The sequence below is a fragment of the Haliaeetus leucocephalus genome, unplaced genomic scaffold, assembly GCF_000737465.1.
Source record: "Haliaeetus leucocephalus isolate CR32 unplaced genomic scaffold, Haliaeetus_leucocephalus-4.0 Scaffold517, whole genome shotgun sequence".
Lineage (NCBI taxonomy): Eukaryota > Metazoa > Chordata > Aves > Accipitriformes > Accipitridae > Haliaeetus > Haliaeetus leucocephalus.
The window spans coordinates 2,733,264-2,754,269 of NW_010972953.1; the positions used below are offsets into that span (position 1 = coordinate 2,733,264).

At 41.6% G+C, this 21,006-nt stretch overlaps 1 protein-coding gene across 2 annotated transcripts; it reads right to left on the reverse strand.

Annotated features, from left to right (window-relative positions):
• Positions 1 to 1,525: 1,525 nt before the first annotated feature.
• Positions 1,526 to 21,000, reverse strand: PTP4A2 (protein tyrosine phosphatase type IVA, member 2). 2 transcript variants are annotated; one of them, XM_010576009.1, is made up of 7 exons: positions 20,890 to 21,000; positions 18,610 to 18,820; positions 11,915 to 12,587; positions 10,239 to 10,331; positions 5,037 to 5,167; positions 2,912 to 2,986; positions 1,526 to 1,769 (listed from the first exon to the last, which is right to left on the reverse strand). In XM_010576009.1, the coding sequence occupies exons 3-7, from the start codon at positions 12,008 to 12,010 to the stop codon at positions 1,661 to 1,663; spliced, it is 504 nt and encodes a 167-aa protein (XP_010574311.1). In that variant the 5' UTR covers positions 12,011 to 12,587; positions 18,610 to 18,820; positions 20,890 to 21,000; the 3' UTR covers positions 1,526 to 1,660. The 2 variants fall into 2 exon arrangements, with proteins under 2 accessions (XP_010574311.1, XP_010574310.1); XM_010576008.1 differs by lacking the exon at positions 18,610 to 18,820.
• Positions 21,001 to 21,006: the final 6 nt, after the last annotated feature.

Sequence of the window (21,006 nt, forward strand, 5' to 3'; positions counted from 1 at the left end):
AATTCTAAAAGTCCATTACCTGTGTTCTGAAAATGCTTGCGCAGCTAAGCTGCAGACTAAAAGCAGAAGTCTAGAACAGGGAGAAATCCTGTGAAGGCAGTTCACATCGCCAGCAGCTGAGGTATTGGTAGAAGATGGGTACCAGCCTACACCTACTACAGGCACAGACCAACAAAAGCCTTTGGTGCTCCACAGCAAAAGATCACAGCAGAGTATGACCCTAAACCTGTATTCAAAGCCTTCAATGGCTGAATATTACAGACATAATGTCAAGTTGAAAGCATATGAGGTCACTACTGGGGCAGGGCACTAAGTTAACACGTGTTTGGTAGAAGTAGCCTAGCTGAAACTGCTTATTAGAGGCCTTAAAATGACTTGTCTTGATTAATTCACTGACAACACCAATGGCCCTACAAAGAGAACGTGGTGCCAGTCCACACTGCAAAAATCAGCATATGTACAATCTGCCAATGGTGAATACAATAGGCATGTTGGTGTGTCACTAGAGATTCTCCCTCCAAAAGAGCCTAATAAAAAAATAGCAAGGCAATCAGTGGTTAAACTGAACTGTACGTGAGGGCTAGTCTGGGAAAATACCCATACCAGGCATTTATTCATGGACCGCATTTCTGTGTGCGTACCATCTTTACCTCATATATGACACGAATTAGACCCTCCCCCCTAATCCTGAGTTACTGTATTCAGCAAGCCAGAGAATCTGGACAGCAGCAAAAAGCCTTTTCTTCTTCCTTATGACAGATAAATTAATTTTAAGTCCTCGTCTGAATTGCCCCTTGCTCACCTAGGACACTTTTGAACATCAGTCTTCTGCCAGGATAGATTTTCTATCTAGCAACAGAAAGACAATTAACACTTCAGCCAAATTCTTTGGAAAAATAAGACTGACATACATACACATAAAATCACACACACATGCATACACACACACAGAGTTAAAAGCACTGCCTCCCACCAATCAGAAAAGGCCTTTAGCAGATTCACCAAAGATATTAGGCAGTGAGTCTTCTGTTAAAGCCCACCAGGAAGTTTTTTCACACCTGCAGAGTCTGATCACCATGTAGACATACAACACAGACATCACCCCATCTCTAGAATATGCCCAGGTTGGGCTTAAGGCTGCCAGACTGCTCCCATACAGCAACAAAGGCTCCTCCTTATGTCTCTCTGCCAGGTCCCAGCAAGGTTTTTTTAAAAAAAAGAAAAAAAAAAAAGGCAACTCCATTTAAAAGAGTCCCATAGGAATTAATGTATCAGGCCCTAACTGTGGGGTACTTTCCTCAAGTCAAGAAAATAGTTTCTGCACAAGCCAATGCTCTACTGGTTTTCCTTAGACATAAAATTTACTTTATTTCTTTTCTTAAAAAGTTAAAAATACAGAAGGTTCAGAAACTGATTTTCTCCTTGCAGATGTTCAAACTGCAGCTTAAGGAGAAAACAATCCTTCACTGAAATGTTTCTCTTAATTTTTTTTTTTATTTTTATTTTTTCAATCATCACCACCATTAGGACAGAGGTTGAGGAGCACTGACTCCACCACTAATTTGATGACGTAGTTTGATTCCAGATTCACATTTCCAGGTGCCAAGAGTCCAGAAAACAGCCATGCTAACTTCTGCCTTCGTTTGAGATTTTTTTTTTTTTATTGAACACAGCAGTGACCGTTGGCATCTTTGAAGCGTAATCGCATCTTAGGTCGGTATTTTTCAAGGTAAAGCAGCTGTTTGGAATTGAAAGCTCCCCTCCTTTTCCTAAAACAAAGAGAACGAAGGCTAATATCAATGGAAAAAGTACTGCTTCAATCACTATATACATTCTAAGGCAGATTAGTCCTCATTTCAAAGCTTTTCTGTATCTACAAAAGAGCATTTTGGCTTGGTTCCATATCCATTGACACTCTGAGGAAGGATAAACCAGGCCAGCACATGCAGTTCATCACCTACATGCCAATATTAAAATCAAAATCCAGTTAGCAAATTTCAGCATATTTTCTTGGATTGGGAGAGTTTATTTCCATCGCCAGCAGTAGTCACTGAACAACATCAAGGTCACCCTTTCCTTGCAGATGCATGTGCTACTTATTATATTAGCTAAGTAAGACCATGACATTCAGATACAAATATATAAGAGGTTCTCAGAAAAGAGCTTCTCGGTATAAAGCGTACTGTACCCGGGAAGAGAAAAAAGGAATTTAAGAAAGGAAAAATTCAGAGAAATCTGTTGACAACAATACAGTTTACAAAGATAACTGAAGACCCTGGGAATCCATAAAAGGATGAACTGCTTTTTTGGCAAAGCTCATTCAACATAATCTTACCTGCTGGGCTTCATTTCAAGATCTGATGTTATTATCACTAAACCAGAGTTCTGCAGTCTCACCCTTCACCAGTTTTGTTATTTTCCAGCCAGGGTCATTGCTGACATTTCCTGGGTGGATAACACACCCACAACACCTGTAGGAGTGCTTGTGCTCATCTCCTTGCTGTACAAATTCTGCTTGGGGGCCCAACCTCGCTACATTTTTTTTTTTTTTTTTAAATTAGGAGCAATTAGTCCATGTTCAATTCATCCATGATTTTTACAGCCCCAGCCTAGACATTTTTTCCTCCTAAGTTCAAAATCTTTGAGTCTTAGATCAATGGCTTAATACATAAGCCCACATTTTAAAAAAAATTTAAAAAAAAAAAAGGAGAGATCACCTTTTAATCCTCATCTCTAAAAAGAGGAAAGGGCAAAAGCCTCAGCATTAATGTCAAACTCATGATGCGCATTATTGTCAAGATATACTACTCGAAAACAAAATCTGAAATCTAACAAACTTTGCTGAAGACACATGCTGTTCAAATACAACATAAACGGAGAGATTTCTTGAGAATGGGGAAGTTTAACTTACTGCCTTATAAACTGAACTGCATCTTCGTACTTCATTCCACATTCAATGAGAGCAAGTGCAACCAGTACAGGAGCCCTAAAAGAGAAATCAATATCTAAGGAAGATCTAGAGAAACAATATACTGAACCCCTCAAAATACATCAAATTTATCTATTAACAGATAGCTTAAGTATTTTCTCTTTAAGCATTATCTGCAGAAAGACATTTGCCTGCTGAATACCTAATGTAAAATTTGTTTTAGTAGACAGCTCTGCTTCCAGCACACACATAAAAAAATAAAAATCAATAGCTCCTGAGTGTTTGGGACGTTAAACAATAATTCTAGATTTTTACGCTCTCTCATTTCACTATAACCTAATTTTCTACTTGGATAAAACAAGTGCATAATACCTCTTGCATGCATTCTTCTTATGAGACTGTAGATTTAGCTGTCTGTGAGACAGATCTATGAAGCACTGAACAGATAACTTATTTAGAATTTTTTTTTTGTAATTATATGCTGTACATGGAACTGGGTGTTCCAGGGAAAACAGAGTAAAACTTTCTACTTTGGGGTCCACATTTTGGAAATCAGTTAAATGTAAAGAGCTGACTTTTCAAACAAGCAGAAATCACAATACACACTGACTTTCTCCTGCATTGATGTTCACCCCACTAAACACACACAGTTGCAACAGGCACCTCTGACAGAGTAGTGACAGATTAAACACGTGCTAGCAATTCGACAACTTGTACTCATGGCTAAACAAAAATATAGTTCAAGAGAAACAGCTCTCACTATCACTGCCATGCTGCACCTCCATGAACAGAATTATTCACTTTCCAAAGGAAAAAATTTGAAACTTCAAAAGTCACTTGAACAAAACAAAACAAAAAAGTCCTTTTTTACTATAGTTGAAGTTCAACTCCCTACTACAGGTAGACAGTTCTCCAGATTAAAGCAGAATCTGTAAAGCTCTTGCTTTTCCCTCGGCCTGAAGAAGTCTGAGAACAACAGCAAAAAGGTCATTCCGTAAGGAATAGATACACAACATAAGCTTATGTGACATACAGAAGATGGGAAGCTTCTGATACCCTTTAGCCTGATATTATGCAAGAAACAGGAGAGTTGAAAAATCACTTGAGTTGCAAGTGGCCACCTTCCTAAAGACATTCCTCAGATAAAAATAGAGCAGAAATGGATAAACAAATGTTAATTGCTTTGGGTTTTTGGCTCTTGTGTCTTTAAATACTGGCCGTTTCTCCCTCTACCTCTTCATTTCCCCCATCTTTTCTTCTCTAGAGGTGGACATTTAAGAACTTGACAGACTCCAACTCTGTGCTTACTTATTTCTTTAATCCACCTTTCTTGCCCACTCATTCATATCCTTAAATATTAACAGTCCCATGGTTATTGTAAGAATACTAACACTTAAGCTCCATTTCCTCCTAGCCTATAGGATAAATATAACATTTAGAGATTACATTTGGGAATATGAATGTAGCATTTAGCTCTCCCAAATCAGTCTTTTTTTTATTTTGTCTTCAAAGGAAGTTCTTCCCAAAGAAGGAAGTTACATTTTGAGTGGTGAGGAGACAGACATCAGTGTGCATGTGAGCAAGAAATACAAGCCTAACTCTTCTTGAAACTGAAATGAAGCCACTTTCAAGAAAGCAATTGAACCGGTTTTTCCTAAATGCTTTTTTTATTACCACATGGCTTAATAGTATACCAGCTGAAAACAGGAGGAAATTAAAAAAAACCTACTGTACAGCCTTAGAAATTGTACTATATATGTATATTGCATTTGTCAAAAAGCACAAGAGATTTTATTGTTTTAGCAGGAAGACGTATACTTTCAAATTAATAGCATCTCTAACTGCTTGCATCGTTCATGATTGACAGAAGTGTTCTGAACAATCTCTCCCAAGTTCCTCCTTTCGTCCTTGATCAGAGGTATGAAATTACTTAAAGTTTTTAAGCTGCAATAAATCTCTTGCTTTAATGACACAAACTTGATGCTGCTGCTTTAAAGTGTCATTTGGGAGAAAACAAGAGAAATTGGCATTTACTTAACACCTTCCATGACCTACCTCACAAACTAACTTTAAGTCCAGTATAAAAACAAGACAGTACAATACTAACCTTCCCAACCCTGCAACACAGTGAACAGCGACACAGCATCCAGGCTCTTCACGAAATTTGGTTTTCAACAGGTTTAGCCAGTCGTCAACTATCTGATTCGGGGGTGGTGCTCCATCATCAAATGGCCAGTCCTTTGAAGGAAAAAAACTGCTTTACCTATATGGATTTCAACTCATAATCAACAGCAAGGCAACCATAACTGGGAGAAGGAAAATATTGCATTCAGCAAGAAGTGCATATTACACGAACAGTTCTGTGGGTGTTTTTCTGGTTGCACAGAAGTTTGCAAGTCAATATCATAATGCAACAGTAAATGTTTAACAACCATTTAATTGCACTTTTCAATAAAATTTCAATAAAACTGTACACTAACTCCTTTGTAGTATAGAATTTTTAGAAAAATAGCTGCCCTTGAAATCTCATTTTATTAAAAATATGTAAAAATCAATAGACATTTCAAATAAACATTTGAAAGATGAGAACTCTGTAGACTTTTGCCTGTGGTTGTGTCAACCTCTTAAAATACTATTTGTACTTCAGACTCTGTACAGAGAAGCTACTTCATAACAATTCAAGAGGATCAGAAGAGGAAAAGGTACTTCATAACAACTCAAATGGATCAGCTTGTCCAGCTGCCATGAATCCAATAAGCAAGACAGTTAAAATTACCTGGGTATTTTCAAGTCAAAAAAACCACATTCACAAGCAAAAAGAAGAGTGCTTAGACACAGGCAGTCAACAATGAAGCAGCATTTACAATTACATTTCTGCCTATTAAAGGGGTAGCCAACATTTAAACTACCTAGGTCACATTTAGTATCATCAACATGGCTGTCAATCAAAACTACATGCGAGAAGCTTCCCATTTTCTCGAGGTCACAGCTCTCCCCTGGAACTTGTGCTAAGTGGAGTACTACATGTCCTACATTTCAAGACCAAGCACAATATCACATGCTTTATAGTCTCCTCAGACACAGGGAGTGCTGTAGAAAGAGCACTCCTAGATGCAAGGGAAAAAGCAATACTCAGTAGTTAATTTAGCACTTTTCATTAGATGAATGCAACACATTTTACAAGAGAGACTCATAGCCAGAGTTTTGTATTATTCAACCACCTCTCCAAACGGTAGGGATATTGCTTTGAAAAGAGCCCTCTTCTTCCCCCATTGGCTAGAAACAAGACTTTCATGTAGTATCGTGAAAACAGGTTAACATGAAGTAATATTCTCTGAAGCCTGAAAGAAGCATGCAGAAACTCTGAACAAGTACAACCAAAGGTAAAAATCTGCCAGACTTTTCATTTTGAAATGCACTTATTGCTACCCTAATACTTCCTGAATAGCAAGTACAGCTTAGCACAGACCTCAGCCCAAGAGCACCTCTATAAATGTGTCAGCACTTGAAAAAGCTGCAAGGTAGAAATCTGTCTCAGAACTACAAAACCAAAAAGCTTTAAGTTACTGAAATAACTTTATATGCTATTAATTCAGAAAGATACACAAAGTCTGAAGAGTGCGGAGAACTCCTTCTTTAAAGCAATGGGAAATTAAAAATATCTGGGACAACACAGCAAAATAAAAGGCTATAGAAACAAGATCATAAAGTAAAACTTGTTCTTTCTAATAAAAGGCTTTTATGAGATTTTCCACTCAATCACACACTGCTAGCTGTATTATTTTAGGCCCAGTGTCATCCACTGTCCCAGGAAGAGATGTATGGGCTGCCAAGAGAAGAGGCATTACCCATTGCAAGATGCTTTCTTTTGAAACTGCCTTGCAAAGAACAGGATTTACATGTCAGTTCTGTGTCCTAGTTTAAATTAAATCCTTTCCTTCAGACCAAATACAGCGGCTTACTACATTGCTTTAGCTTACATCTTAACCATCATGTCCACACAACTCTTGTGCTGGCCTGAATTAACCACAATCATCACTTCCCCACAGAGCATCACCTTCTCAGCAATGGTACACCACTGACATTAAATTAGCACTGATAAAACACTGCTGCATGGGACACTGCCCAGAATGAGGAACAAGAATAATTCTGGGACTAGAGGAGTAATTGCAGCAAAGTTTTGCAGGTTTTTTCTCCTGATTACGAGTTCTACCAGCATCACCTCCGAACTCCTGTCAGACAGGAGAGAAAACAAATTGCTAAGCTCCACGACCAAAACACTCATTAATAACCAGGATCATGCACCAAGACTGCACAAACAGAAAATACACCTCTTTTGTACCACCCCGCAGTAGCTGGGAAGGAGGACAGGCAAGAAAGGGTTATTCTTATTTGCCCTTTATCTGAAGCAGCCTTGCTCAGCAGAACAGCTCTGGGTTTGTCAGTAACAACGACTGCAGGATTGGCAATGCAGAACTGAGAAGACCAAGAAGCAGTAACAGGACTTCAAAGTGACAAAGAACCCTTTCTTCAAAACCTGCGTGCAACTCGCACTGAAGTTATGGCAGCAAAACGCTCCCAGAACTGCCTGCATCTGTGTAGCATGAGACCACAGCCACCAGCATGGAACCTTCCTTCCTTTCAATACCAGAGCCCATGGCAATGCAGTAAATATCAGATGGCAATGAAGTCACATCTCTAACACAGGCACTCCCAACTGCCTGTTAGCATTCAGGCAGTGGCCATTCTGGAGGGCACAGAGGGCAAAGAAAGTCTGATCCAGGGATGAACAGTAAATGAAGGACTGATAGAAGCTGAACAATAGAACGTGTCTTAGATCCTTAAGATGAACAAAACTATCGCAGCCTCCTTGGTTGCCAGCCAGTGCAAAAATACTTCCAGAAAAAACTACCAGTTTTTCTGATGTAACATTTCTATGTTAAAAGACCTTACATGTGAACATAACTGTAAGAACTGCAGAAGCCCACAGAAACTAAATCCATCCCCGCCTCCTGTCTCCTGGATTTAATCTCTGTTGATAAACATGCGCACGCAATAGTACTACCTCAAGCATGGAACATCTAATTCTCTACTTTCTCACTATGCCATCTGCCAAAGCAACTCCGTAGCTGCCACATTCTACCCATCTTGCCAGTACATGATCCTGTATCACGGCATGAGAGCAGGCTTTGCTAAAATGCTCTCATTTTCAGGGGTTTCACTATGCTTTTGACCTCAACAGTTTTAAAATAGACACTAATCTCCCTCAGGCTGTGTTTTTAATCTTAATGTTATTTTTGCAAGCAAATATTAGCTTTAAATAGTGACGTGTTATTTTCTCAGCCAGCTGGTAATTCAATACCATTTCTGAACAGCAACAGGACTCTGCTTTGAAAAAGCATGCATTCATAGGAAGAAAAAGCTATACAGGAGGTGGTTATGTTGGTAACTAACTAAGCTTATCTCAAATAGCAAAATGCTATTGCAATACAGTAAATTACTAAGACAACCTCATGACTGGGATCATCAGGATCAGTGATCCCTGTCACCTCCTGCTTTCTGTTACCCTTAACAGTTGCCTGGTGGATTTATGCTCTCTCCTGTTTCACCTTCTGCAGCAGTGGAATACTAAGAACTGGTACGTACCAAATGCAGAGAGGCTTGTTAGCCGAGACAAAAGCGTACAGACACAAGACTCTCACATGTGTTACTCAAAGTGAAAGGCTCTCCAAAAGAATGATGCTTAGCAGAGCTGGCGGAAACACCATTTCCAGTTTTTAGAAAAGCTTCCTCAAAAAACTGCTTTCAGTTCAAACTTAGCCAACACCAAGTTTTTAAAATTTTTTGAGAACCAAAATCCCCAAACTATTTCAGAAGTGCAGGCTCCAGAGCACAGAGCACTCCCCAGCTCCTGCAGCTGCCTCTGGGGCCCCAGCCATGGGCTGGAGAAGGTGGATTTCACTCACAGCTGCAGCAGCCAAGGTCAGCTGGCCTCACAGGGCAGCCACTCTGGCAGAGCTGGACACCTGCAAAACTGTCCTATGTCTTCTACGAAGAACTCCGATCTCTGCTCTGGCAGAGGAACACAGAAATACTCTTAAGCCCCAGCTTAAATCAGGGCTCTGAGGGCTTCTACACCATGAGTTTAATCCTTGCAGTTTCTGGCAACCTTAGGAGTATCGCAGCTAGAGGTTTCACAGCAGCGTGCCTGAAAATGCTGTGACGTCCAAGTCCAAGACAGCTCTAGAGCGAACAAAAATGCTATTCCAGAACACAGCCCTAGGAGCACTGGTAGCCCTGTAATGACTGATTTTTCCAACAACACTGAGGCACACGCGGCTGCCTAGAACTAGAGTAAATGCTTACTAGGGCCAGAAGCCAAGAAACCTGACTGACCTGTACGTGGAGTTTTCACAGATATGCCAGGGTGCAAGTTTTTCTCCTAATGGAAAACTGCAGAAGTTTTCCTCTGACTAAGCCATAAAAATCAAGAGGCAACAGAAGACTGACTACCTGCAACAAGAAGGTAAGATGCAATTTCTGGCCTCACAACAGAGTATTACTCACTCCAGTAAAATAAACTGATTATATCTGACACACTGTAATAATTCAGAAGCATTGCCTGGAAAAATACCGCCTGCAAGCTTAGTATGAGCACACACCTATTAAAAAAACCTCCCCTAAAACACCAAGCAATACTAGACAATCTAGTCAGACAGTCATTGCATAACATTAACTATGAGTAGCAGTTAAGGAATTCCACCTGCTGAACAGGGAAGCCATCAGCAGCCAGGCTCCATTTAGAGGGGAACAGTGATGAGGCCCTGCTACAGCCAGTCCACGGAAGCCTATATCAACGTGTCGGCTAGTCTCAAAAGGTGGCCCTTTTTGAAAGAGCAAGAGAAGGGAGTTCTATCTGCATTCCGAGAAGGTCAACAGTAAAGCCAAGAAGTGCTGTATCTAGAGAAAAGGACCAAACTGAGCTGTATGGACCACAAGGCAAGGCTGAACACTGGATTACTATTGAGCTAGCCACTAAAACGCAATCAAAATACCTTAACAAATCCAGAAATCCAGGAATAGACATTTCTATTCCAACTGAAGCGCTCAGGCAATAGTAATGAATCAGCAAGTACCTTTCACAAAAGTACAGGGAGTTTCTCAAAACCAGCTTTAGCTGATGCAGGGGATCACATTGCTTTTGGCCAATCTGAAACAGTCATAAGCTCTTGCCCAAAACATGAAAGCCATCCCCACCACTTCTAGACACATAATTTTGCTTTTTTAGACAGTTTTAAAGGCAACTCACTAGAACCTGGATTCCTTCTTTTTCAATAGGAGCTTGATCATAAGTGGCATCACAAACTCGCACCAAGGTTGTCACTCCGTACTTCTTCAGCTCCTTTAAGAAAAAGGAAAACATGTGAGCACACTGGCAGAGTGGAATTAAAGAACTTTCACATCAGCTACAAAACTAAACATTTTACACAGAGTCAGTCGTACCGTGACTATTGCACAGCTCCAAGGTGACTACACAGTGAAGGAGCAAGGGCCAACGCAGAAAGGGGGGTTTATGACCTACATTAGGACAAGGGTTACAAGTGACAGGAGTTAAGTGTGAAACAGCTCTGAATTCTTCTTCTCTAGGGAAATGCCAAGGTGGAGAAGAATTGCATATATAAGAGCAAAATTAAAATAGCTGCTTATATTCTCCAAGCAGCTTCTTCTCTTTAAATAGAAGCCTGGAACTGTTTGCTTCAGCCAGTGTTGACATTTTGAGGCAGGGAGGAACAGAACACACACCCCACCATACTCCAGCTTCCTTGTAATGCACTATAAGTAGCACATTGTGCTAGATAAATAATCAGAAGATCAAACAAAAGCTGTTCCAGTTCACTTTGAAGGTTCATACAGCAAGCAGAATTTCCTCTCATATTTGGACTGAATCACTATAACTTCTAACAACTAGCAATAATATCTATTCCAGAGTCAAGACTCCTGAAAAAGGAAGACAATCCACAATAATAGGGAAAAAAAATAGAGAGAGACCAAAAGAACATGGCTTTCAGACAAAATTAACCACTAATATCTGAGCAGATTCATGGTGAAGAGCACACTGCTAAATGATGGAAGTCTGTTAATAGCCACAGTCAGACATCAGTATCAGATGACAGCATCTCTCTGGAATGAAAAAGACCTGCATACACAAGATAAAAAGTCCTCTAGATACAAGATACAAGGGCACAAAGATATAGCAGGTTTGGAGCAAACTGGAATGCAGAAATACACTGTACTACTACTTCTCTGATGATACCATCTGTTACTTTTTCAGAAAACTGAATATTAAATTTTGCTGTATTTAAGATCTTATTGTGTTAGTAATAGCATGATCCACTGCCCATCGTAAGTGACTCTTCCCACAGTTCAACCCAGGCAAATGCCATTTTTCGTGGATAAATTCTGGCATATGAAATCTGACAATTCTGGGATTGGTAGGGCGGTTGGATAACACATCCTGTAAACTGAAGTATTGCACTTAATCCTACTCTAAGAGAGAAGAAAGGTCAGAAACCAGTTACAATTCTGTTAACTATTTTAAAAGCCAAAAGACGAGCAATAGATTGACATATTAGAAGCACTGCATTATTTAATGAAAAATAACACTTAGAATCATAGGACATGCAGTCCTTCAGAAACCAGGACAGGAACGATCGCAAGGGTGTATGTTAGTATTCTAAAATGGAAGCTCATCCAGCCTCTTGCAATTAAAGAAATGCAGGACTTTTTCAAAAGTAATCAGTGGATTCTCTTCTCATACTGTCAAGAGAATGTGAACAATTAATTAAAGATAAAAATGCCTTAAACTTCAAGTAACATGTAACATAGCCAAAGCATTGAGCAACAGGTGTGAGGAATGACTGTTCTGTACTCCTACAGAAACTATGAGCGTATAAGGAAAGAAGGATGATACTTTGACTGCCTTACCTCTATGAACTTGCTGAGGGTTGCATTGGTTGGGTTGTGAGTGATCAGGAAACGCATATTCTCATAAGTAATTTCCACGGGGGCTGGACGGTTCATAATGGCAAATAAAACGTGTAAGGGGCCAAAAAAAAAAAATTTAAAAAAAATCAATAACCTTGGAAACGTTTCACAGCAGAAAACATTAAAAAGACCACTAAAATGCCTGGGATTGATCAGAGCTTGCTTTGACGTGTTTGTTCCTTAAAGAATTCGCTTCTAGAAAAGCAGGTTTGCTTCAGAATCCACTTGAATTCAACTTCAGCCTCAATTACTGCAGGTGGTATCCTTCAGACTCCAAAAATTCTGACTACATGCAAGACTAGGCAGCCTGTTCTACATTTAGGCACTGGTGAGGCAAAAAAGTAAGGGCAGCAGATTTTCTCTCCACTTTGTTTTCTTGATGCTTAGTTTTGCTAGAGTCAGTAAAAGGAATATGCTTCCAATGTTTAGAAGATATCCCATATATTTGAGTGTGTTCACTGTGTCTGGAGTCTTCAAGGCAAAGTAATTATGGCACGTAGAACCCCCTGCACTCAGCTCACTTGTCAGCCAGGATGCTGTGCTGGGCCTGGCAGAAGTCTGCCCTCACACTCAGAATCGCCATAAATGTGCGACGTATATTCCAACAGAACACCTAAAGAGAAGAAAAATACCACGTGATAGGATTTGTTGCTTCTGCTTCCAGAAACACCAACTATTGACCCTCCCAGAAAACTCAAATTGGACTAGATAAAACTATATTTAAAAAACAAACAAAATCAGTCTTCACTGGAGTCCCAATAGCCATAATCCCGAATATTCTTTTGGCACCAAGTATGCCCTAGCCCAGAGACACGCGACTTCTTGTAACTGCTGTTCCTCGCAGCCAGGCACCGGAACGGAGAACAAGGAAACCTTTCTGTGCTCTCTTTGGCCCCTCCCTCCCAACCAGGTGCCCTAGAAGAGGAGAAAATAGCACAAAGCCACGTACACGCTTGAAAGTGTCTGTTGGTAGTCGTACCTGTTTGGCTTAAGTCCAAATATGTAAAAAATATTGTTGGTATGGCTTTATTTTCTGAACAAAATCAGCAGTACAAGTAGAAATAAGAGTATAACTAAACTGCCATATATTTGAGCTTTTGCTAGCACATAAATTTCACCAACATTGTTGTACCACCAAACTCCCAACTGTAGTAGGGAGATACCCTTCAGAAATCAGTCACTTCAAAAGTAACCAAATGGTCATTTAGCGGTAATAAATTTTAGTTATTCTCAGTCTTATCTGTGTTTACAGACTAGGGCATTAAGACAGCAGCAGCTTCCAGTCCTAACACCCAGGATTCAAAATATAGATGTTCCAGCAATAGAAGATGGGACAATGTAATTCTACCATGAAGTTTAGAGGGATGAAAATGGAGCCAACCTAACCTAGCTCAGCTCATTTAAGGCTGAAATACTAAATAAGCAACACGGCTTTTCATTGCATTTAAAAATCTTGAAGCCAAAGAATCACTACCGACACTTCCTTTCTAAGGAAAAAGTTTTAAATCAGTTGAGTAAAATCCAAACTAGCAGCCAGAAGTCACAAACCTGCAACTCAAGCGGGAAGGTCAACGTGGCACACTTAAGTGAACACAATTAGGGAAAAACACACATGCATGGAAGTTCACACCCCAAACTTCTAGTGTGCTCAACATTTTAATGAGATCCTCGCTTTAAAACAGTCAAATTAAGTACTACAAAATTACCTTTTTCACTGACATGAAGTCAAAAATCACCCAAAGAACAGCAATTATTTCCTTAAAGAACAGCTTTCAATGCTAAAAAAAATACATTAATTAGGTTGCCAGAGGCAAGAACAAAGATGTTTTCAATAACCTCCCCCGACCTTAACGCAGTTCTTGCTCTAAGTGACTGAAATACAAATTTCAAAAGTGAATCCTGGAATATTTTATCAGTGTAAAGACTACAGGATTAAGTCTCACCCCAGATGGAAGAGTCCCAGCTAAACACATCATACTCAAGTCCTTACACTTGTCAATTCTTGCACATTTGTCACAACTCTTTCATACATACTACCAAATCTCAAAGCAAAGGATTTGTTAAAATGTATTACAGTCTGCTATAGCGACGATGTACCAGGAACAGAATGACTAAAGTTACAGCATCCACATGTGTCCAACACCTGTAAAACTTGATGCAAGAAAGTCTTTTTTCAGTCAAATACTGGCCTGTTTTTACCCCATTTGAACATACACTCCAGTCATCTGACATGTCCTGGAGAGGGACCTGCAGACTTACATTACAGGAACAATTTCAAAACTAACTTTTGAGGACCTAACAAGGTCATTTAAATAAAAACAGCGGTCAGCAGATCTTGGCATAGGAGATCAAAACTTGGATCCAGAGTACCAGAGTCTTACAGCATTACAAAGTACACTGTCACGAGGGGAAGAGCTATTGCATCACATTTAAACAAATCCTTTAAACATTTTTCTTTTCAGCACCAATAATTTGGTTGGAAGAGCCTCATCCAGTGCTATTTGCACTGTGAGTTGTATCAAATCAGGTCATTATGGTTACACTTCTCCTCCCTCAAGCAAATCAAAGAGGGAATTTCAACCCAATTATTTTAAAAGTCTTTTGTAAAAACGATTTACTAAGTCATTAAGAAAGGACACATGGAGATGACATGTTCCACTAAATTAAGTATGGCAGGGGAGTCACCAATTCAAGTCCTACTCTCAGATCTGCAGCTGCTCATGGTCTGACCTTGGCCAAGCCACTTTCAGTAGCTCAGCTCATCTGCAGAACAGGAATGACACCATCTTACCTTCCCCAAAGGAATATTACTGAAGCATTTAATTAGCTAATAGCTAAGGAGTGATTAAAAATGTAAAGCACTGTATTTAAGTCTGAAAAATTATTTCCAGAAGGATAAGAAGTTTATGTAGCACACAACCCTATTTTTAAGAGTTTGGCTAGACACATATATCCCTTCCTGCCATGACTTTCAACTGCTAACAGTTAAGCTGAAGTTTAAAAAGAAAAACCAGGCTTCTAATTAAGAAAATGAAAAACAGGAAAAACCCTATTGTCTACAACCTCTGATCTCCCCAAGTAAATACATTAAAATGTCTTCCTCCCCATCTTAGTAAGCAAATTTGCACTTCAAAACCCCAAGAGAACTGAGCACTATCAAACTGATGACAATAAATGGTAACCAGGTCTATGCACAACATAAAACAAGGAATAATTTTTCAGCCAATTAACCTTCAGCTTTTTCTACGTAGAAAGTGAGATAACACATGGAGAGAAACCAAAAAATTACAACATGTTTTATGTGGCTGGCCTCAAAGGGAGCAGCAGTATCCAACACGTCAACGCTACGAATGAGGTGCCATCAGGAACCAGAGGAGAAAAAGCAGACAGCAGGACAAACAAGCCAAGCAATAACCATTCATGCATCTGAAAAGAACTAGATATGCTTGGGAGTCAGTTCCTGATGTTGTTTAACTTAATTATCAGAGAATAAACATCAATCAAGATGCCTATCTATACAGCCAAGTTTAGTGAGCTGTGACAGTCTCTGCACCTACAGACAGGACTAATTTAAGTTACAACTAACAGCACTGTGAGCTCCCCACCTCCTTCACTCACACAGCCATACACGCAAGAGAGCTTGATAAAGCCTAATGAGGCCAATTGGAGAAGAATGTCTTTCAAAATGCTATGAACGTGCAAGAATATGCTTAAAAGTAAGCAAGGGGCAGCTGTATTAACTAGCATAAATAAATCAGGGTGATTAACTAATTGAGAGGACAGTTAAATGAATTCCTAACTCGATAGAAGCTTCACTTGAGATTGCCTTAAGTAAAAATCCAACACACCTACAATATTCATCTCCAGTGGCTGCCTCGTCTGTCATTGCATTGACTCCTAAATTAGTTGCTTCAATAGGGCAAGTCGCTTGCGCTTCTGTATTGAGCCTATACAAGTTCAGGGAGACAGGTTTAATGAAAAACAAGTAATAACTTCGTAAGGAATTCCTAGTTCCACCATCTCCTTCAAAACACGCCCGTAAAAGCGCTGCCTTAGCTACACTGAGACAGCGAAACAGCTTACAACAGCTGCAGCTTCCAGAGATTGCAAAACACGGATACCTTTGGAAAGGTCACTTGGATCACCTTTCAAAATAACCCAGTGCACAGGATGCACAGCAAAGCCCGCTAATTTGTCAGTCGGTATTAAAAGAATACTTCAGTGTTTTGAAGACTAGTATTTTCAAACCATCTCAACTGATTTTGTTCCTGTAAGTGGAAATCCACATTCGATGTTAACGAAGTTAGGTCATGAGCTGCTAATTTTCCTCTTCTATAAAACCTCATTCTCATGGTTCACATTTACACACGTGAAATCAGTATCTCGGAGCACTGATGGTGTACAACTTGATCCCATAAAAATTGCCATCCTGACACAACACTGCAGCCCAGCCAGGCTTTTCCTGACACTCTGCATACACCACATTTCACTTCCCCTTCCTGCATTGCCCTGCTAAGTGACCCACATTCTATCCATACACTATCAAAATGTCCTGTTTTGTCTGGAGCACAACGTGCTTTTCAAGTGAAAGAATTCACCAAGACCTCCAAAATGAGCCTTAAAACAGTGAAAACACACGTTAGCAAGAACCAAAGCAACCATCTTCTCTAAAACATACTCTCCTAGTATACAGAGAAAAGAAACTCTGGAACTAACATTCTTGGAAAAAATTCTTGAACGCTCTCTGAAGGAAGCCTGCTCAGAATGACACGTGCCTAGAGAGGGGTGAGGTCAAAAATTTTACTGTTCCACCCTATCCACCCCCGCCGCAGAGCTCCCTCCCAGCCTGCTGACAAGTTCTGCGGGTGACTCATTCGTTTCCTTTTGCACTAACCCAGTCGCTCCGTCCGAGGCTATAAAACCCACGGCAGCAGATAGAGATCTGCCTTAGCAAGAAAAAAAAAAGTCCAGATTAAAGAAGTCTCAACTTAAAAGCGACACATCAGGAAACAGCAAGCATAGTCAAACATACCATACAAGACTACTCAGCAAGAGAACAATCCTGCAGCAAAACTTAAAATTGATTACTACACAAAAAATTTTAGCAGCTCTCCCTAAATTTGGGTGAGGTCAAACCACTATATCCAACGCAGGCATCGATGCACAGAGATCATCATCCTGGCAAGCTCAGCAGTGGGAAGTGATTAGCTACAGCGTTAGCTCTTTCAGAAAGAATTGATAGGCATGCATGCTTTATGCTTAAGATCTTTTCTTTCCTGTGAAATAGAACCTGCTTCATAGTTATAAATGCTGTTCCGACACAGGATTTTTTTGAACACCTTCCCCACCCACCATTTAGTTTTTAAAAGCCCTTCAGAGGACACATTTGAATGATATTTACATACCATGCCCAAAAAGTTTAAAGTTACTAAAAGTGTTTGAAGTCAAAACCAAAAGGCCCCACTAAGAAAAAGAAATTTAAGCTATTATCCTGCTTAAGTCACAGAATTATATTTAAGTAAAATAAAAAATTACTTTAGACAACAGTTCATGAGTATGTGACACTAATAACCCATTCCTAAAAATCAGAATGCTGAGTTGTCTAAGCTGTATCAGCTCTTGGTCTTTGAAAAAACAATCCTGCTAGACCATCAGTTCCCCCAACAACTCGGGCTAAATATTCTCAGACTTTAAGATGAAGTATAAAAAAAAAACCAAACAAAAAACACCAAAAACCCATTAACAAGTCAAGCACGACTTAAAAGCAATTTCAAATCAGACAGCAACAGGGATATTACTCTGTGAAGTTACAGAGTTGAATTACTTGCATCTTACTCATCTCACTTATTTGAATTTGCCATATACCTCTGCCGGAAAAATGACTTAGTGGAGAGTTGGCTCCTTTTCCATGCTCCTGCAGCAGTTAAATTCAGTCTGACAACTGAAACTGAAGCTTACTGATAAGTTTCACTGCACATCCCTGAAGCCTCAATTGTTAGAATCCACCATCCATTATTTCCAGCAGAGCTAGACTTTCAGTGTATGAGACCAAAAAGAATTTAACTTTTTAGTACAGAACAGAGGGAAACAAGGGGTAACAAAAAGGTACACGTAACAGTGACCTGAATAGAGACAGCAACCCAGCATCTCAAGTGTTACAACTGAAAAAAGGATTAAGGGATTTAAGACTCCTTTACCCCTTCACAATTAGCAAAATGAGCCACAAAAAGATACCAAAGTCAACAGCCACTATAAAGGTACTTTATACTCTCTTCTGATATGCATCAGCCAGATACTGGCCTAAACAGGTGCCAGCCTGATCTAGCACTGCAATTCACATGTGTCAAAAAGATAACTTCTAGCCCAGATTTTCAAGCCATGAGGTCTATTTTTCAATGTTTAGATAGAGCTCTTTTAAATCTCCAAGTCTTTAACAGGCAAAGCAGCTGTCAAACTAATCCAGATACAACAGACAACACAGAGCTCCTCTCTGCTGGTTCAGTAATGGTGCATCACTGACAACATGTTTTCTCCTCCAAAGACATTATCAAAATACACAACCTACATCATTTACTGTAGTGCAAGCAAATAATTTTGTATCTCAAGAGCTACATTTTCAGCTGTGGATGGTCCACCTTAAAGCGAGAACAGAAATGTGCCTTTCCATGAGCCATGCATCGCCCAGCTCTCCCCAGGGCCGCACATCAGCGCTCTCCCTCCCAGGCCTCACAACAGTTAACCAACACAGCATTCCACCACGGGGCAAAGTCCAGCGGCAGGAGCGAGGAAGCCAGCTGCGATCACAGTTCAGCTCCGCTCTGATAGAGGAAGAACATTTGAGTACTGCTGTGTGGAAGAGAATGATGAGTATTTGCAGGTAATTAAACTTGAAGTCAATCATCTATGTTTATGAGAGATGTTCGTAAAAACATCACTACCAGACTCTGTAAGAAGGCTGACATTCCTGGCTGCGCATCCATACGTACGCAGATACATACTCCTACCTTAACTCTGACTGATCTTTTCTTTCCAACAGTTGAGTTACTTAAATTTAAGTATTTCTACATGTTGAGTCATAAGGAGATAGAGTTTTCTGGCTGTTGCTAGCAGTGGGTTTATCTTTTTTCTTCTTTAAATACTAACTGCAGTTCTGAGTCAGAACCTGACGGGTTCATTTTGGGAGTTTTGAAGCAAGTTTCCATTTATACAGTAGCCTTTAAAAGCCAACTTTCTGCCTTACTCCTCCTCACACTGAAACCAACAAGCACACAGCTGCCCCGAGAGAAAAAGCAGATTGTGACTAATCACACCAAGGAACCACGAGGAACCATCATTGCAACTGAGTGGAGGCCACTTCTATGATCATCCCCATACCGTAACACCTCCCAACCTGCAACCTCACCTGTGCTCCAAATCCCAAACCTCCAGCTCTCAGTAACTAGGGCTCCTCACCCACCAAAGCATGCCCTAAGCAGCAAACAACAGCCATTCCCAGTAACTACACCACTCCCTGTCTCAGGCCTTCCTGCAGGTCACTCTTAGCACCCTCAGCAACACTAGTACTTTCTTTAGCCGCTGCCCTGGCCAGGCCAGACTCCATCAACTTCCCCCCTTTCAGCCCAGGCAGCTCCAAATCCCACAGGGCAGCCCTCTAACTACACAAACTGGCCGGCATTCACAACCCTGCCCCCACTCAAACCCCAGGAAAACCACCACATCCTGGACACCCTTCCTTTCCAGCTCCACATGCCCCCCTCCAGCCTGAAAAAGATTCCCCCCACAACATTGCTCCCAGCCTTCCACCTCCATTTTCCAGCCCAGATCCCAGAAAAATTCTTTACCCTTTACAGACCAGCACCAGGCCTGACACAGGGCAGGCCCCTCTTCACCCAGAACAACTCTCCCATCCTTTCTCAGACTCTTCCCCCATCTGTACAGACACACAGGAATAAGTAACACCTCCTCCCCTCCAACAAACCTCTCCAAATGCCCTCCTATACCAGGTACAAGACCCCCCCCCCCCATTCACACACACCAACCCTTCTGCAGCCTCCTCATCCTCCCACTGTTGCAATCCTACAGGCAATGACCTCCCCTTCTGAACACCACCCCCCCCAAGCCCAGGTACAAGGCAGACTACCCCCACTAAACTATCCCTTTGGAGTCCACTCATCCCAGCCCCACAGCTGAGGAGAGACCCACACAAACCAGCCATACAAACCGGTGGGGTGGGCACTGTAAGTCAGCCCCATCCCACAGATGAGGGGAGGACCCTCCAAGCCAGCCTTGCACATAGAAGGGACATCCCACAAAGCAGCCCAACACTGCAGACAAGGGCTACCACCCTAAAACCAGCCTTACCGGCCATAGGGGTCCCTCATACCAGTCCAACCCACAAGCAGGGACACCCCCCCCCCGCCAAAACCAAAATAGAGTAGGGACGCATAGGCTAACAAGCTGCCCCCAAGGCTGCTCCAAAGGCCGAGGGAGCCCCCAGGGCCCAGAAGGATTCCCCAAACAATCCCCACAGGTCAGGAAATCCCCCCAGACCAGGAAGGGCAACCAGAACCGGCCCCTCAGACCAAAGAGAGCCTCCTAGACCAGCAAAGACCCCTCCCAAACTAGACCCGCAGCCCAGCCGGTACCCCCAAAGCACAAAAGACCCCTGCGAATCAGCCGCGGGGGCCAAAGGAGACTCCCCAGGCCAGGGAAGCCCCCCCCCCGGACCAGCCCCACAGGCTGGGGATCCTCTCAAAACCTCCCAAGGAGCCGGTGGCGGGGGTCCCACAGGCCGCCCCGGAGCCACTACACCCCCCCCACCCCACAACCCAGGCCCGCCCCGGGGCGGGGGCTCCAGCCTCCCGCCGTCCCTCCTCACCCGAATTCCCCCCCCTCCCCCCCGCGGCTCCCCTCACCCTGGGCATTGAGCGCGTCGGCGTTCCTTCCGAGCGGGCCCGGCGCCTCCCACACACCGGGCCGGGGAAGGAGCGAGAAGGAGCGGGAGGGGGCGCGGCGGCAGGCCCGGCCCGGCC

Excerpts from the sequence above, each read along its gene's own strand:
- PTP4A2 (XM_010576008.1), bottom strand. The coding sequence starts at position 12,010 with ATGAACCGTCCAGCCCCCGTGGAAATTACTTATGAGAATATGCGTTTC. Across the intron at positions 10,332-11,914 it reads CCCTCAGCAAGTTCATAGAG|GAGCTGAAGAAGTACGGAGT; the intron begins GTAAGGCAGTCA and ends TTTTTCTTAAAG. Across the intron at positions 2,987-5,036 it reads TGTGTTGCAGGGTTGGGAAG|GGCTCCTGTACTGGTTGCAC; the intron begins GTTAGTATTGTA and ends TTTCTCTTTTAG.